Source organism: Mauremys reevesii, unplaced genomic scaffold, assembly GCF_016161935.1.
Source record: "Mauremys reevesii isolate NIE-2019 unplaced genomic scaffold, ASM1616193v1 Contig1, whole genome shotgun sequence".
NCBI classification, from domain to species: domain Eukaryota; kingdom Metazoa; phylum Chordata; order Testudines; family Geoemydidae; genus Mauremys; species Mauremys reevesii.
In genome coordinates this window covers 876327-895146 of record NW_024100715.1, presented here as the reverse complement: position 1 = coordinate 895146, position 18820 = coordinate 876327, and the positions used below count along the sequence as shown (strand labels likewise).

The following is an 18820-nucleotide window of genomic DNA, read 5'->3' as shown; positions in this document are numbered from 1 at the left end:
ACAGCAGGGAGTCGTGTTGGCTGCAGGCTGTTTGCAATTAAGAGTTAAGACTAAGGGGTTGGAAACATGTTCTGATTTTTCAAGTCAGGAAGCTAAACACACAGTGTTAGCTCCAAAAATCCACTCTCTCTCTCCCCCCGCTCCCTGTCACACTAGACCCCACTCCACCCCCCTCTTTTGAAAAGCACGTTGTGGCCACTTGAATGCTGGGATAGCTGCCCATAACGCATCACTCCCAGCAGCGCTGCTAATATAGCCACACACCAGCACTGCTCCTACACAGCTGGATGACCAGCGCTGCAAACCGTAAGTGTAGCCATACCCTAAGGTTATTCAGAAACCAAGCCAGTACCCAGCCAACATTCGTAACATTCATAACTTCAAATATAAAAATGACACATGCATACAAATAGTATTAATACATTCAGTAGATCAGAACCTTTACAGAGATATGCTACATGGCATATTTACCATAAAACACATTCTAAGCATATTTCCATGAAGCCTTATGGGAGGTACCATCACAGGGTGGGTTTCACCTCAGGGACTCCCCATACTGCAGAGGGGAGGCTGGTGCAGGGAGGCTGAGCTCACCAGGCCATGTTCTCTATGGGGTACCCTGGAGCAAGCGGCCGGCTAGGGACAGTGGGGCACGAAACAGGGGAGTGCGGGGCCAGCTGAGAACAATAGGGCCGGGCTGGCTAGGGTGATGATACGCCCCATTTTGGCCAGGACAGGCCCCTTTTCCAGCTCTGTCTCGGCCATCCCTACTTCTTCGCCAAACCTGGGTGTTTGTCCTGGCTGCAAAGCAGAGCAGAGCGAGGCGGCTGCTGCCTGGCGTCAACTGAAGGCAGCAATGCCCCTGCCCAACAGCATGAAAGTGAGGAAATTTGCTGCTAGTGGGAGGTGCCAGCTTCAGAGCTCGGGGGGCGGATCAGCCTCAGCCACAGTGATTTCCCTACACCCCCCCTGAATTTTCCCAACACCCCCCCCCCCAGTTTTGTGAGCTAGTTACATACCAATTTAGTGACTGTTTGGAAATCTGAATTTAAACTAAAACATTAATACACACTTTAAAAGCTTATACAGTGTATGATAAAATGTGTATCTGAAAAAGTATAATAGATTTGAAAAGTATGAACATAGACTAGCTTCCTTGCTTCCTTATACAGCTGTTTTTTATGATGTCAGTGCATTCATTTCGGTGATGTTGGCCAACCTAATAATTTCAAATGATGATTTGTAAGCAAAGTCTCAATGAGCTCTCCCTGACAGCTAGTGATGAGCTGGGGGCTAAGGCTTCAGGGCCAGATTATATTTACATTCACACCTAATCTACCTAGGTATCCAGCAAACAGAGTTGTGTTGTCCAAGTGATAGATTTTGGCTGGGGTTGGGTTACAAACCACTTGAATGTGGGGGGAAGAGGGGATGAAATGTTGTTCTTATTGTATGAGTAAAGGGCAGTAGAACTGTACTTAGCCTGTGATGATTTGAAGGCATCAAGAGAGAGGGTGGGGACCTGTCCCTCTCCACTGTTTAAAGACAGAGCTGATTAGGCTCCATAGAGAGTCTTTTGTTCTGTTAAGTGACCGCTGCAGCTGAAATCACTGACAATCAGGTCTAAGTGCTTAGTCCTGTTGTGGGGACAGTGTTCCTGTGGGTACAGTGTTTTTGTGTAAGAGACAGCCCAGACTGCACTAGCAGCAAGGTTCCCACACTGAGAGCTCAGCTGAAATCACTGAGAGCTGGTGGAACCTCAAGAGACCAACTCGGAGAGGTCACAGTGGTAGGTGACAGCAGAAGGTGACTGTGCAGGGCCATTGGCAAGAGTGGTGGAGTGAACGGTGGCACAACAAACAGCCGTGGCCAGAGCAATCTGTGCCTTTTTGTCCCCCACCTGGAAGGTGTACTCACGTGAAAGCACCTCTGAACTCTGTCTCCACTGACCAAGGACAACACCGGTGAGTGGAGTGCGGTGGAGGGAAAAGTGAGGGGCATGTTAAATAAACATTTGTTTGTTGGACTATATTTTAGTCACTTTGCTCCAGAATGCTAGATTTGTGACTGGGAATGGAAACTTATATAAATATGTTTCCCAGTAGGCCAACATTTTTAAAATGTAGTATTTGCCAAGGTTGTTATCTCACATTGTTGCTATCTTGGGAGGTCATTATGTTGGGGAGTTTCTGTGCTAAACATTTTTATTATAATTAATTTTTACATAAGAATGTTCATACTGGGTCAGACCCATGGTCCATATAGCCCAGTACCCTGTCTTACAACAGTGGTCAAGGCCAGGTGCTTCAGAGGGAATGAACAGAACAGGGAATCATCAAGTGATCCATCCCCTGTCGCCCACTCCCAGCTTCTGGCAAACAGGCTAGGGACACTCAGAGCATGGCGTTGCATCCCTCTCATCCTAGCTAATAGCCACAGATGGACCTGTTCTCCAGGAATTTATCTAGTTCTTTTTAAAATCCTGTTATAGTTTAGGTCTTCACAGCATCCCCTGGCAAAGAGTTCCCTGGGTTGACTTTATATTGTGTGAAGAAATACTTCCTTTTGTTTTTTTAAAATCTGCTGCCTATTAATTTCATTGGGTGACTGCTAGTTCTTGTGTTATGTGAAGGATTAAATAAAATTTCCTTATTCACTTTCTTCGCACCAGTCAAGATTTTGTAGACCTCTCTCATATCCCCATTAGTCATCTCTTTTCTAAGCTGCAAATTCCCAGTCACTTTAATCTCTCCTCCTGTTTCATAACCCTCATCATTTTAGTTGCCCATCTCTGTACCTTTTCCAATTCCAATATATATTTTTTAGGATGGGTGACCAGATCTACACACACTATTCAAGGTGTGCACATACCATGGATTTATATAGAGGCAATATGATATTTTCTGTCTTATTATCTATCCCTTTCTTAATGATTCCCAACATTGTTTGCTTTTGTGACTGTTGCTGCACATGGAGTGGATGTTTTCAGAGAACTATCCACAATGACTCCAAGATCTCTTCCTTGAGTGTTAACAGCTAATTCAGATGCCATCATTTTGTATGTATAGTTGAGATTGCTTTCCAATGTGCATTACTTTGCATTTATCAACATTGAATTTAATTTGCCATATTGTTGCTCAGTCACGCAGTTTTGTGAGATCCCTTTGTAGCTCTTCGCAGTCTGCCTGGGACTTAACTATCTTGAATAGTTTTGTATCATCTGCAAATTTTGCCACCTCACTGTTTACCCATTTTTCCAGATGAATATGTTGAATAGGACTGGTCCCAGTACTGACCCCTCAAGGATACCACTTTTATCTCTCTCCATTGTGAAAACTGATAATTTATTCCTACCCTTTGTTTCCCATCTTTTAACCAGTTACTGATCCATGAGAGGCTCTTCCCTCTTACACGATGATGGCTTACTTTTCAAAAGTCAATTTAAATTAATTACATTTTTTTTAAATTATATATTTTTTTAGAAATCTAGATCTGTTATGTGTTTTGATGTAACTTGCATTTTCCTTATGTTAAGCTTGTATTATCCTAACAAAACATTTACTTTACTCACTTTCTTCACATCAGTCAAGATTTTAGAATATCCCCCCTTAGTTGACTCTTTTCTAAGCTGAAAATTCCCAGTCATTTTAATTTCTTCTCCTGTTTCATATCCCTAATAATTTTAGTTGCCCATCTTTGTTATTTCCAGTATGTCTTTTTTGGGATGGGGTAACCAGATTTGCACACAGTATTCAAGGTGTACATGTGCCATGGATTTATATAGAGGCAATATGATATTTTAATGTGTTAGTCTCTAAGGTGTGTTAGGCCTGAATAAAGATGTAGCACAAAACCAGTTATGCCAACCTGACCGAAGTCAGGCTAACAAGGGCTTCTGGGTAATCCTGGAGTGAAAAATACTTAGAAGTAGCATGTCTCACAAAGCCCTGGGAAAAAGTGAGATAAGTGAGGGGTTGCATTCCTGGCATAGTACCAGCTGTGCTGGGTTAGGAACAGTGTTTGAAGAACTGATAAGAAACCCCAGCCTCCCAGCGTCCTTATTCACTCCCTGGTTTTAGTCTTCGGTTTGTTTTTAACTCCCCTACATTCCTAACTTTTGGTGCTTGTTAAGATATTATTAACAATTTAATGCTGTAGACATAGAAGATTAGGCATGTGTGTATATTAAAGGTGTCTAATTTCTAGTTGTTAGAAAAAGGGGGTGGGTTGTTCAAGTGAATGATCTATGACGTAATAAAACTGTCTATATAGGCTGATACTAAGAAGTAAAGTGCAGTTGGTTCTCTCTGGAGACGAGCTGCTCTCTATTGATGCGTGCACTTGTCAATAAAGAGCTTTTGATCGGACCTTGCTGGTGTTGCCTGTCTCTCTGCGGTCAGACAACGAACTTCGCTGTCGGGGTTCGAGTCCCTGACAGGTGCCACAAGTGCTCCTGTTCTTTTTAAAAAAGCAAACAGAATGCTGGGAATCACTGACTGCCCCTGCACACTGAGTGGATGTTTTCAGAGAACTATCCACAATGACTGCAAGATCTTTCTTGAGTGTTAACAGCTAATTCAGACTCCTTCATTTTGTATGTATAGTTGAGATTGTTTTCCAATGTACATTACTTTGCATTTATCAACATTAAATTTCATCTGCCATTTTTGTTGCCCAGTCACCCAGTTTTATGAGATCCCTTTGTAATTCTTCGCAGTCTGCCTGGGACTTAACTATCTTGAATAGTTTTGTATCATCTGCAAATTTTGCCACCTCACTGTTTACCCATTTTTCCAGATCATTTATGAATACGTTGAACAGCGCTGGTCCCAGTACCGACCCCTCAGGGATACCACTATTTATCTCTCTCCATTCTGAAAACTGATCATTTATTCCTACCCTTTGTTTCCCATCTTTTAACCAGTTACTGATCCATGAGAGGACTTTCCTCTTACCCCATGATGGCTTACGTTTCAAAAATCAATTTAAATACTTTTTTTTTAAATGTATATTTTTTTAGAAATCTAGACCTGTTATGTGTTTTGGTGTAACTTGCATTATTCTTATGTTAAATTTGCATAATCCTAACAAAACATTTACTTTATTCGTCTCTCTTTTATATATCTCATTGGTCCTGACACCCCACCCCTGTAAATTCAAACACCCCCCCTAATTTCAATTCCTGGAGAAACCACTGGGGCCATGCCTCTGGCTCTCTGGCTGCAGCTCTGCTCCCAGCACAGGATCTGCTGTGCCTCTGGCTCTGTGGGTGCAGCTCTGGCCCCTCTGGATCTGGCCCGGCTCTGCTCCCCAGCTCAGCTTAGGCCCCTGCTTTCTCCTTATCTCGGCCCCACTCTGTCTGACTCAGGCACATTCCTGCTCACACGGAGGACGGGACCCACACTGGCCTTCTGTCTCCCTGATTAGCCGGCCTGCCCTGTCAATCAGGCTGACCTGGAGCATTGGCCTCTTGCCATTGTTCCTGGGGACTGTCAGTCTCAGGGTCCTGATTTGCCATCGACCCCTCCCCTTTTAGTGCTGGGAGCTAGCAACCAAACACCCCCACTGAATGTTAGTAAGGGGGCAACAGTCCCCTTACATATGGCAATGGATTTTGTCGCGTACGGGCATCGGATGACTACCTCTTGGGAATAACGTGTATATCTTTTTGTAATATGCATTTGGAGCCTGTTGCAAATCCTGCTGAAATCTACAGACATCTTGGCGTTTGCTTCACTAGATCAGGTTTTCCAAACCTATCGCTTTCATGGCTCTCCTCTGGACTCTGCCCAATGTATCCACGTCTTTCTTAAAGTGCAGTGCCCAGAACTGGACACAATACTCCAGCTGAGACCTCACCAGGGCTGATCATAGTAGACAATGATGCCCCATATCTTACATACAAGTCTCCTGTTAATACACCCCATAATATTAGTCATTTTTTGCACCTACATCATGTTGGCTCATGTTCAATTTGTGATCCACTATAACCCCCGCATCCTTTTCTGAAATACTTCCACCTGGCCAGATCTGTGGGGGAAGATCTTTCGGTGAGGGGACGCCTGGCGTAGGGATCTGTGGGGGAGGTCTCTGGGCGAGGGTGCTGGGCGTAGGTATCTGTGGGGGTCTCTGGGTGAGGGGACGCGTGCGTAGGGATCTGTGGGGAGGTCTCTGGGTGAGGGGCACCGGGCATAGGGATCTGTGGGGGTCTCTGGGTGAGGATGCCGGGCGTAGGGATCGGTGGGGGAGGTCTCTGGGTGAGGGGGCACCGGGCGTAGGTATTTGTGGGGGTCTCTGGGTGAGGGGATGCCGGGCATAGGGATCTGTGGGGCAGGTCTCTGGGTGGGTGGGAGGGGTGCGGGCGTAGGGAACTGTGGGGGAGGTCTCTGGGTGAGGGGGCACCGGGCATAGGGATCAGTGAGGGAGGTCTCTGGGCGAGGGGGCGCCGGGCGTAGGGATCTATGGGGGAGGTCTCTGGGCGAGGGGGTGCCAGGCGTAGGGATCTGTGGGTGAGATCTCTGGGTGAGGGCGCTGGGATCTGTGGGGGAAGTCTCTGGGCGAAGGGGCACCGGGCGTAGGGATCTGTGGGGGAGGTCTCTGGCTGAGGGGGCGCTGGGATCTGTGGGGGAGGTCTGTGGGCGAGAGGTGCTTGGCAGGGGGGCCGGGCACTGGGCAGGGGGGCAGTGTGGAAGGGACACGCTGGCAGCACAGGTCTGGGCGGCCAGTGTGCGTCTAGCAGTTGTGGGTTTGTAAACAGTGCCCTTGTGCTGGGCTGAGTGGGGCCGTTCCCGCTGCGCCTCATTGTCCCCAACCAGCCCCTCGCTCTGCCGACCGCCCCCATCACGTGCCCTATTTCCCCAGTGGGGGCCCACAAATTTGTTTGGTGCCGCACCCACAAAAAGTTAATCCGGCCCTGTTCCAGCCTCCCAAGAGTAACATGAGACAACGAATGCACAGGGAACGCCTGCTTCATGTGCAAAGTTCAGAATCAGCCCATTTCTGAGAACAATAAAAGGAAACTAAATTCCTCTCTTCTCTGCAGAAGCAGCCATGGCTGCTGCGACTCCAACACAACTGCTCCTCGCTGAACTGACTTGTTCAGTGTGTCTAGATTATTTCAAAGACCCAGTGTCTCTAGCTTGTGGGCACCATTTCTGCCAGGCCTGCATCACTCAGTGCTGGGAAGGATTGAGTACAGACTTCCACTGTCCTGAGTGCAGAGAAACCTTCTCCCGGCGAAACCTCAAACCAAACAGACAGCTAAAGAATATTGTAGAAGCTTCCAGAAAACTTACACTGGAGTTAACAAAAGAACCAGACGTTGAGACTGTGTGTGAAAAACACAAGGAGAATTTAAAAGTCTTCTGCCAAAAGGATCAAACACTCATTTGTGTGGTTTGCCATCTGTCCCAAGATCACAAAGGACACCCTGCGGTTCTCATAGAGGAGGCTGCTGAGAATTACAAGGTAAGAAATCACGGGACGGTGTAAAAGCTGGAACAGCCAGGAACTGCATTTTAATAAAATAAATTTTGGCAAAAACCAGCGGATACGGTTAGACACCCTTACAATCAATTCTTTAGCAATGAGAACAGACATAACACATTGTTTAAAAAAAAACAAGGCGTCCTTATGGCACCTCAGAGACTAACAAATTTATTTGGGCATAAGCTTTCGTGGGCTAAAACCCACTTCATCTGATGCATGCAGTGGAAAAGCTAAAACCCACTTCATCTGATGCATGGAGTGGAAAATACAGTAGGACGATATATATACACAGAGAACATGAACAACTGGGTGTTGCCATACCAGCTCTAACAGACTAATCAGTTAGGGTGGGCTATTATCAGCAGGAGGGGAAAAAAAACTTTTGTAGTGATAATCAGGATGGCCCGTTTCCAACAGTTGACAAGATGGTGTGAGCCACTTCAGAACTGACTGTTCAGGCTCCTCCTTGGTTTGAAAATGGTTCTGGGCTGGAATGGGTTAATGACACTCAGCTGTTAATCAGCTCTCATGACTACAGTAACGTTCCCATTATTGTCTGACTGTTTCCACTGAGTTGTTTTTATTAAAATGCCATTCCAGCCATTTCCATTTATTTGGGTCCCGTGAGCCACTTCGGAGCGGAGTCTGTGGGTGGTTTTGTTAATAAAGCTGTTTGTTGAACAGGTGATTTGTCGGGGTGTTCTGTAGCCCAGCATTAGTCTCGGTTGTATCGTGAGTATCATTTTTGTCCCCTGTGCTGCCTCGGAACGGAGTGTTCTGGGCGGATTTACTGATACAGCCGTTTACTGCCTGAAACCATCACTTGCAGCTGGATTTGGAAGAGGTTTTCTGCGTTAGTGCATTAGTCTCAGTGAGTTGTATTACGTGAATCACTTTGGTCCCCGAGCGCTTTTGGAACCGTGTGTTCCAGGTCCTTTTCTGTGTTCAAATAAAAGGTTCTGAGTTGGAAAGGGTTAATAACCGCGTGTAACTAGTCAGTTCTCATTAATAAAAGATTGTTCTGAAGTGTCTGCCACAGTAGCCACTGTTTTTTCAACAATTTCATTTATTAAGATGTTTCTGGCATATTTCTGTTCCTTGTGTCTCTTCGGCACCGAGTGTTCTGGGCAGTTTTCTTTATAAAGCCGGATGGAGCTTGGAACGGGCCCCTAAAGGTGGCTTCAGCGAAGGTTTCCTGTAGTGTTGTTCTCAGTTAGTTGTATGGCGTGTACAGTCGCAGGCCGTGACAGGTTTAGCAAGCCAGGCAACAACTCACATGCCTTAGGCAGTCCAAAATGGCGTCCTCCATGCGGTGTAAACATTATCTCGCATGCACTGTGTGTGAGGTCCTGCTGTGAGAAGAACAAAATAGTGTTGTACATCGGGGCTGGAGGAATCATCCCGCGTGTCAGACCCAGCCTGCAGGGGCCAGTCAGACAATACACAGGCGGTCGGGCATGCAGTGCAGGCTTGCATTTACAGCTGGCACACCACTGTGTGTGCATCATTTTGGTCCCTTGTGCCACCTCAGAAAAAATAAAGCTATTTTTTGCCATTAACTGGCACTTGAAGGTGGGTTCAGAAAAGGATTTCCGTGGGATGGCGTTCAGGGCCGTCCCTAGGCATACGCGGCACACGCGGCTGCGTAGGGCACTGGAAAATTTGGGGCACCATTGCCCCTTGCTGGCCGTAGCTGGCTCCTCTCTTCTCCGCCCCCTCCCTTGTGCTGGGCCGTTGGGCTTCTCCCCAACCCCAACCCTGCCCCCTTCCTCACTCGTTCCTCAGCCGGCTCAGTTCTGCCGCCCCAGCCCCGGGGAGCCCACCGCTGCCTGCAGCAGAGTCCCTCCCTGCACCCTGCCTGCCTGCACCACTCCGTCTCTGGCGGGGGCCGGACCAGGGCCAAGACAGGAGAAGTGAAACTTCCTCGTGAGTGGGGGGGGGGGGGACTTAAAGTACCAGTGCGCTCACTGTCTCTCACACTTCCCTAACACACACACACACACACACACACACACACACAGAGTCTCTCACACACACACTGACTCTCACACCCACATACACTCGGCCTCTCACGAGTCACAGTCCCCCAACACAGATTGTCACACAGACACAGTCTCACACTCCCCAACACACACACACTGTCACACAGAGGTTCTTTCTCTCACACACATACTCACACACACACTGTCACGCGCACACACACATATTATTGTTGTTGTTGTTACTGCTTGGTACTTCCTGTCACAATGCCCGTGAGGAGCCAGGAGTGGCGAGGGGCTGCAGGAGGGCCGTAGGCTCTGGCAAGATGCAGCCCCCATGTGACAGCGTGAAGCCTGTCTTGAGCTACTGCCGGTGTGTGTCAGCAATGGGGGGGAGGTTCTGGGGGTCCGGGCGCGGGGGTGGTGGCTGTGCCCCCTCGACACACTGGGGTCAGCAGCGCCGGCTGGGGACCACCGTCAGTGGAGCAGAGGGGCACCCGTTTAATAATGCTGTGCAGGGCCCCGCAAATCCTAAGGACGGTCCTGATAGCATTGTTCTCAGTGAGTTGTGTTATGCATATCATTCTGTTGCCGGCACAGAATGCTCGAGGCAGTAACAGCGGTTCGTTGCCCGGTGTGCTTCGCTCCAATAAACACACCAAGGTGGAGAAGCAGACAAAGTTTATTTGAGCCCAAATAACGTGCAAGGGAGACATAGCAATCTCAAATCCTGCACACCGATACAAGCCGTTTTTCCCTTCTTATACATGATTTCAGCTAAGCATTCCCATTACCCCCCACACTCCTCCCCTTTACCCCCCTTCTTCCCCCTCCCGTCTATTTTTCTATAGCAAATACATCATGCAAGTACCAATTACATTAAGCAGTTAAGTCATACTTGGCAACAAACAAATCATCTCGTTAGTGACTTTTTCTTGACCGGTTATTTTGTTTTACTCCCTCTGATTTGTTATTCTGCCCTCCCCCCCCTCCTCTTAGCCAGGTGCAAGCAGGCCTTATTATTGCCTCCTGGTATCAGTGTTGCACTGATAACTAGCTGCTACACATTCCATTCTCGGTTACTGGCTTGTTAGGTTGATTAAAGTTCAAACATAAACATGGAAGCACTTTGGTCAGACATGGAGTGACTTTAGTTCATTTAGGCCTACTACAGGAAGGCTTTATTGACACTTATGGTTTTCCACCCTCCTGAGTTACCTAGAGTCATGCCTAGTGACACCAACAATTCTGGTCCCATGAGCCACTTCAGAACTGTGTGTTCTGGACCCGTTTGGGGGTTAAAAAAGAGGTTCTGGGCCAGATCAGCTTAATAGTGATGTTTGATTAGTCTGTTCTCGTTACTAAAATGTTGTTCTTAAGTGTCTGCCACAGTATCTGCTCTTTTTGGAACCAATTTTATTTATCAAAATGCCATTCCTGTGTCTCTTCGGAACCATGTGTCCTGTGCGGCTTTAGTAATAAAGCTAATTGTTACCCAGAATGCCCCATCAAAGATAAATTACCTGGGTCTCTCATTAGCATTATGTATTCTCATCTCTATGTACAATATGTAATAATTTCCTACACCTGTGCAACTTCAGAACCGATTGTTCCAGGTCCCTATTGGTGTACAAAAACTGGCTCTGGGCTGGAAGGGGTTAACAAAAGTGTGCTGCTAATCAGTTCTTATTCCTAAACTATTGTCCTCAAGGTAATGAGCTACATGTATAAATGTTGTCCCTTTGCCACTTCAGAACTTATTCCTGACTCCTATTAGCATTCAAAAACTGGCTCTGGGCTGGAAGAGGTTAAGGACAGTCAGCTGTTAATCCGTTCTCAGTGGTACAATATTGTCCACAAGGCAATGTGCTCTGGTTACAGATCTCATCCTCTGGGCCACTTTGGAACCATGTGTCCCAGGTCCTTCTTGGTGTTTATAAACTGGTTCTGGGCTGGAATGGGTTAATAACTGTGCTAGTAATCAGTTCTCAGTGATAAAATATTGTCCTCAAGGTCTTTTGGGGTTTAAAATATGGTTTTGAGCCAAAATGAGTTAATGAGAATGTTACTTCTGGGGGAATTCTGCACCAAAACATTTAAAATTCTGTGCACAATATTTTAAGATTCTGCAAATTTTATTTGTCAAAATAACACTAAACAATCACACCAGTTTCAATTATTTTCGTAATTTATTTCAAAATACCTGTCAGCAAGTCTGTCTGTAACAATACAGACACACACACAATTTTTTCCCCGGGGTAGAGAGTTAAAGAAACCCCAACAACAACCCAGTTCCTGCTTCTCTGCCTCCTCCGACCCCAGAGCCGAGCTGTGGAGCCCTCCCCGGCCCACACACTCACAGCCCGTCTCCCCCAGAGCCCAGCTGCGAGGTTCCCCCCGGCGCAGCACAGACACTCACAGACCCGACCTCTCCAGAGCCCAGGGACCCAGAAGGAGAAACAGCCTCATGCTGGGTCCCGGAGTTTCCTGCTCGCTGCTGCCCCCTTCCTGCCTTCGGGGCGGGCTGGCAACCGCAGCAGCTGCTGGGAACACTCCCGTTCCCTCCCCCTGGGATTGTCTCTGTTTGAGATCTGGGCTCTGCCAAGTCCAGCAGCCCCTAGTGGTGGCCAACGTCTCGGCAGCCCATTTCTGGGGGGAAAAAGGAAATTTTCGGTGCCCAACATTAATTTCTGCAAAATCCTGCATTGCGCAGCGGCACTGAATTCCCCCAGGAGCACAATGTGTTATGAGTCTGTTCTCATCACTAAAATATTGTTCTTAACTGTCTGTAAAAACACCTGCTGGTTTTTGCAACAATTTTAGTGACTAAAATGTTGTTTTGGCTCATTCCAGCTTTTACACCATCCCTATATTTCTAGGCACGCACACTGCAGTGCTGCCTCCCGCTAGGCATCCAGACGCCTAGTTCCCACCTAAGCCCTAGAGCGATTCACAGTCTGGAGGAAGACAGGCGTTCGGCTGCCTAGGTAGAGGGTGGGGCCCAACCTGGTAGGTGGCCTCTGAACACACCTGCCACTTCAGGCCCCACAAGCTGGTACACACAGAGGCAGCCTCCCTCCTGACTCTTAGCCCAGGGGTTAGGGTGCCCACCTGGGAAGTAGGAAACACTGATTCAAGTCCCTCCTCCACCTGATGAGGAGAAGAGATTCAAATGGATCTGCCATCTCTCAGGGGAGTGCCCTACCCATGGGTAGTGTGGTGTGGGGCTCCCTCCCTCCCCGCTGTAATAGCTATTGCACTGGGGATAAAGAGTCATTTGGGCCAGAGAGAGAGAGAGAGACCACAAGCGTGAGACTGACTGTACAGTCGTGGTTAGAGCACCCACCATTTTATTATGTATTTGATATTCTTGCAAATATAAACAAATGGGGGGAAATCCTCCAAAAACAACCAAAACTAAACCAGTTTTTCTTTAATTAGAAACAAATTCGGAGCCGTTTGGAGAGTTTGAAGAAAGAGAGCGAAGAGATTCTGACATTTAAATTGAGTGGGGAAGATAAAAGCCATGAACTACTGGTAGGTGCCGTTCTTACTCAGACGCAGATGTGCACAGGGACATTATCAATCCACGGCTTAGTCTGAGTGTCATCAGAGGAATAGTGAGTAACACGTTCTCACCCGTGAAAGATGATCACTTCTTTCTTCTCATTGTAAAGAAAAACTGTTCTGCTTTAATTGAGAGTCAGCAGGAAAATGCTGCATTAAAGAGAGTGACAATATTTGGATGATTAAAACTCTGATAATTCGAGTGTAATTTGTTTACTTAACAGTAGTTTCTCCTTTAGTCTTTCAACTAAAGCTGGTTGAAAAGTTTCAACCAAAAAACGCTTCCTGTTGATAAAAGGGGTTTAGTAGAAAACAACTTTTTTCATGGGAAAAAGTCACTTGCAACAAGTGTTTCAATTTTTTGACAGGAAGTTTCAAAATGAAACAAACATTTTTGTGTCATTTCAAACTGAAATTTTCATTTTGCTTTTAAAAAGCTGAAATTTTAAAAACTGTTCATATTTTTTTTTATCTCTTTCTTTCTCTTTTAGCCCTTTTTTCGACTGAGCGCACTAAAGTGAATAATTTCCCATTCTTTCCCCTTAGTTTTTCCTTTTCCTTTTTGCCACTTTTTCAAAACTGGGAGCTCTTTTGAAGAGGTAGAGAGAGGACGTACTAAAAAGAAAAATGGGGGGAAATGAACATTATTTTCTTCCATGTTGGGAAAAGGGAGAAAGAAAAATGTGACATGTTTCAAAAGTTATTTCAACATATTTTTCAAACAAATCAAAAGAAGTTCCATTTTGAAAACTGAGAAATGGAAACAACGTTGAAATTTCAATTATTTTTGCAAATTCCCCCAATCCCCAGTTTTTTGGCCAGCTGCACTTTGAACAGAGAGAACCACAGCTGGCCAATCAGTGCAGCTGCTCTAGCAATCTGCTGCCCCAGAGGAGGAGGTTCACTTAGTGCCTAAGACAAAGCACAAGGACGTTATTGGAGAGACTCCGGGTCAGTTCAGTGAGCTTTGGAACAGGTCCGGAATGGTATCGCTGCTAGACATTGCCATGGAGAAGATCTGGGTCCAGATCTGGTCTGATTTCCTGGCTCCTAGAGTATCCGGGGCCAGAGAGTGCTCCAGAAACAGCATGAATTGGTGGGCTTCTGTCCAGTTCACATGCACTCAGTCCTAAGCAACCTGCAAACTCAGATTTGCATGTGTAAAAAGGGGTCTTCCCGGCAGCCCAATTTGTGCTCAAGGTCCTTTGTGGCTTAAAATCCAAGATTTATGGTGGGCCAAATTTTATGTATCGAAAACTGTTTTCAGAACTCATGAGACCAAATGATGGAGCTGAAATTTTAGTACTTTTTTTTTAAATGCCCTTTTATGTCTCTCTCTATTTTGTAGACAGCTTGTGTTCCCCAGTTCAAGTCTAGCGCTTCTTAGTTTGGGTTCTACTGTTTCCTCTACTAAAATAATCCTTGCCAGTCAGTTCTGAATCCCAGACCTGCTGTGCTTCCTGTTATTGGAAGGATCTGGTTTTCTAGAAGCCACAGATCATAGATTATCAAATCATGCAAGAAAAATTCATATTCTAAACACCAGTTAGGACTCTTGAAAATCTATTGGAAAATCTTCTGTCTACTGAGCATAGACTATGTTTTCCATAAAATATCAGAAGTTAAATTCCGTGGCGTTGCAATGACATGCTGCCTCATGCATAAAATATCCCATAGGTTTATAAAATGTCCCATGACTCACTCCGTAGTCTTGTCCTTGACCTGTGATTTTCCTGTTCGTATCTCGTCATTTCAGAAACAGCTAGAAACTGAGAAGCAGAAGATTGTGGCTGAATTTCAGCAACTGCGCCAGTTTTTGGAGGAACAAGAGCGACACCTGCTGGCCCAGCTGGAAGAGCTGAATAAGGAAATTGAAAAGGGGAGGGCTGAGTATGTTGCCAAATTATCTGAGGAAATATCTTCTTTCAGTTCCCTGATCGGTGAGATGGAGCAGAAGTGCCAGCAGCCAGCGAGGGAATTCCTGCAGGTGAGACGGTGTTAAAAACACCCCAGAACCTTTCACAGGGCAAGAAAGTCTCCTAAGCCTTCACTTTTGGGGTGTAGGAGTGAATGGTCAGAACATACAGTATTGCTAAAATGTACATTATTTTTCCTTAAGGGCTTGATAAAATGCCCAGTAAAGTCAATGGAAATATACTTCTTGAGTACAACGAGCATTGGATCGAGCCCTAAATGAAAAGAAATTCTTCTTTTGAATTCTACTGGGAGAAGACTCCTCCAAAAATCACAGACTCCAAACTCTGTTCTCCCTGTCTCATAATGCAGGAACAAAGGGAAATTCAATAAAATTAGAAGGTGACAAATTCAAAACTGATCCAATAAATGCTTTTTCACACATCTCGTAATTAGACTGTGGAACTCATTGCCACCAGATGTTGCTGAGACCAAGCATTTAGCAAAACTCAAAAGTGATCAGATATTTATACAGATAACAAGAATACGCAGAGTGACATTAAACCTCATGCTTCATTGCTTCAGCCAATCGCTAACTGTTAGAGAGAAGGATGAGAATGTGGGAGGCAGATTATCTGACACCTTCCTCTGAAGTATCTGGCACTGTCCACCTTTGGAGACTGAATACTGATTAGATGGACGTCCGGTGTGAGCCAGTCTGGCATTTCCTGTGTTCCAAACTCTAACACCAAAAGATTAAAGGAGGAACCAGTCTTTAATTATGGAAATAACTACAATTGAAGCTAAGATTCAATTTAAAGCCAGATTTTGCCACTTTTCCTAGATATCAGAAAAAGGGAAAATATTGGCTTTAAAATTGATACATGGGGTCTGAGGCTGTGATGATTTTCCCTGCCAGAACTGAAGTTAGTTAGGGAAGCTGTTCGTTACTTATGGTAACCTGAAAGTGTAAGTAGTCGTTAGAATTCCAAAAACCTTCTGATGATTTTATTTTTCAAAAAATGCCTCTAACTAGCAGAAAAAGAAAAAAAGACGAGAAATAAAACGTAGCATCCTGGACTTCTCTAGCTGATATCTAGATTCAGATTATTTGTTGTGACCAGTATCTGCTGTGGGCAGCATTCTTCACTCCTCAGGTTTCCTGCATTGAACCTGGGGTGTAGGATAGTGATTGGCCCTGTGTTACTCTGTACCCCACACCCACTGTTCTCACCCAGCCCCACCTTCCTGTGCATGTCAAGAAGCCCACAGGACAGGCACTCAGAGTGTTTGTGGGTGAGTGGGGAGAGTTTACAGCATGGGGGCAGCACAGCATGGGGACATCCCTCCCTCTGGCCCCACTGGAGTCTGCAGGAGGGGATCTTCCCCACACCTGTGAGCGTTAGGAAGATCCTTGTTCAGCACATCGCAAGACTGAGCCCTCGGGTTCCATGTGCCAGCTGGTTATGCAAATGTCACTACACAAAGAGCCTGTGTACCTCCTTATACAAACTTCCTGGGCCCACATCCTGCAGTCAGAGCACTTCTCCGAAAGAACAAATGCTGCACATTGAATGTTTTTGTTTGCGTTAATAAATAACCAATAATTTATCTTTGAACCTTGAACTGTGAAGACCAAGTGAGTCCCCTCCAGAGCAGGAGGGATCCTTAGTGTGAGAGCTGGGACTGAATTTCCTTTTCTCTCTCCCCTCTAGGACATCAAAGGCACCTTGAGCAGGTAGGTGGCTCCTTCTCACTCTCCCTTTCACTTCCCAGGGCAGGGAAGGGATTTTGGACATGAGACCTGGCTCCCCACGGCCCAGCAGTGCAGAGTGTGGGGCTGGTTCCCAATCTCCCTCCGTTACATCTAATCTCGGGGCTGTTGTCATTGTGACCAGACTCACTCTTTTCTCAGGCTGCTCTATTCTGGATTGACCCACAGACAGGGGTGTTATTGGTAGTGTGGCTGGTGGAACGGAGACCTCAGGAGATCGGGGATGGAGAATGAGTTTTTCATTATGGGATGCTGTCCCAGGTTGCTGTATTCACCGCAGGTGCTGCCCCCTCCTGGCTGCTCTGGGGATTAGCTCTTCCAGGGCCAACCCCTCCCCTGGCGTCTCTCCCCCGTTGTCTCTCTCACGCTGCAGCCTCATCTCTCCCCCCAGGAGCTGCAGCTTCCTCTGCGTGACTCAGCCCCCAGCCAGGTCACTGAATGGTTCCCCTGCTGGGGGCAGAGTCTCGCTGGCCCCACTGCCCAGGCAATGCCGCTCCAGCCGGGGCTGGGTGGGGAGCTCAAGCCGCCCACTGCTCCAGGCTCCAGCCCAGGGACCCTGCCACATGCAGGCATCGTCTGCTCCCTCCCTGGGCTGCTCCCCACTCCCCTCCCACAGGCCTTCGTCTCCCCCCTGCTCTCTGACGGGGGTTAGACCAGGTGACCCTGGCAGCCCCCTCTGGCCCTGTGAGTCTAACACTCCCTCCCCCAGGCCCGGCTCCCAGCAGCCTGTTCTCTGCCTGGGTCCCTCCTGCCCTGTCGAGTGCACAGGGGGGCTGCAGACTCCTCACTGCAGCCATTTCTGCTGCCACCTGCCTGGCTTTGCACTAGCCCAGCCCCCACCTGCTCAGCTGAGCTTCATCGTCCAACCAGGGGTCACTGCTCTGGCCTGAACCCCCCGTGTGTGGCCTGTCTCCCCAATCTCCTCGTTCTCTGCTTCCGTCACCCTTTCCGGGGGCTGATGTGGGGTGAGCACCCAGCACAGGTGTGTTAACAGGAGTGTCAGGGTCAGACACAGGAGGACGTTGTTCCCCCCTTCCTGCCACGGGGAGGCCTCAGCTGGGATCCTGTGTCCAGTTCTGGGCACCGCCCTGTGAGAAGGACGTGGAGAAATTGGGGAGAGTTGAGAGCAGAGCAACAGAAGTGACCCGAGGTTTAGACTGGACAAGCTGTGAGGAAGGTTGCAATAAATGGGTGTGTTCAGTCTAGAGAAGAGGAGACTGAGGCAGGGCCTGATAACAGTCTCCAGATCTGCCTGAGGCTGTTCTGCAGAGAGCGGTGACCAGTTGTTCTTCACGTCCCCTGAGGGCAGAACAAGGAGGAATCGGTTTAATTGGCCACAAGGGAGATTTACATCAGTGCGACGGGGTCCCGGGGTGCAGCCTGGACTGTGGCACTGCTGAGCCCTCCAGATCCCCAGCCTGGGCTGCCTCTCGCCCCGTGATGCTGATGTTGAGCTACAAGCCTGACAGGCCCTGCGCTGACACAGACACCTGTGGGCAGGGACCCGCCCGGCCTTGTTACATGGCTCATCCCCCAGCCATTGACGAATCAGCAATAGAAGGCGCCAGCCAGTTCCCCACAGCTCCAGCCCTGCCCCCCAGAACTGCACCGACTCCCACTGCTCCCGGCTCCCTGGGCAGTGCCGGTTCATTCAGTCGTTTGCCGTCCCCCAGTGCGGGGTGGACACACACTGGCCTTTGTAAGCTGAGAACCCCGGAGCTAGTGGACTGACCATCGTATGTATCCAAAGAGCTAAATAAGAACATAAATTATCTTTGAAATGGGATAGTGGGTCTCACTCCAGGTCCTGGTACGATGGGCATCTACATCACCACAAGGATTGTCCCTAATTATCTCCCTTCAGTGGGGTACGGGATATAAGTCAGGGGATCCTGCTTCCCACACTCACACTACAAGACCGAGGGGATGTTCAGTGCAGCTGAAAGGCAACTAGTGTAAAGCTGAGAAAAGGAAATACATTTTTTTAACACAATTATTAACCCGTGGAACTCATTGCCACAAGGTGTTACTGAGTTTCATAAATGCATAAAGTTGAAGGCCAGAAAGGACCATGAGATCATTACATTTGACCTCCTGT

The 18820-nt window shown here is 47.4% G+C and overlaps 1 protein-coding gene across 1 annotated transcript in view; it reads left to right on the top strand.

Moving 5' to 3' along the window:
- The first annotated feature begins 267 nt into the window (after positions 1–267).
- LOC120392501 (zinc finger protein RFP-like) overlaps positions 268–18820 on the top strand; it is a 30255-nt gene continuing 11702 nt past the window's right edge. Inside the window, exons 1-5 of the mRNA XM_039517301.1 lie at positions 268–306; positions 7043–7467; positions 12909–13004; positions 14791–15021; positions 16664–16686. Of these exons, the coding sequence (XP_039373235.1) occupies positions 288–306; positions 7043–7467; positions 12909–13004; positions 14791–15021; positions 16664–16686 (794 nt within the window). The 5' untranslated portion in view covers positions 268–287. The remainder of the gene's footprint in view (positions 307–7042; positions 7468–12908; positions 13005–14790; positions 15022–16663; positions 16687–18820) is intronic.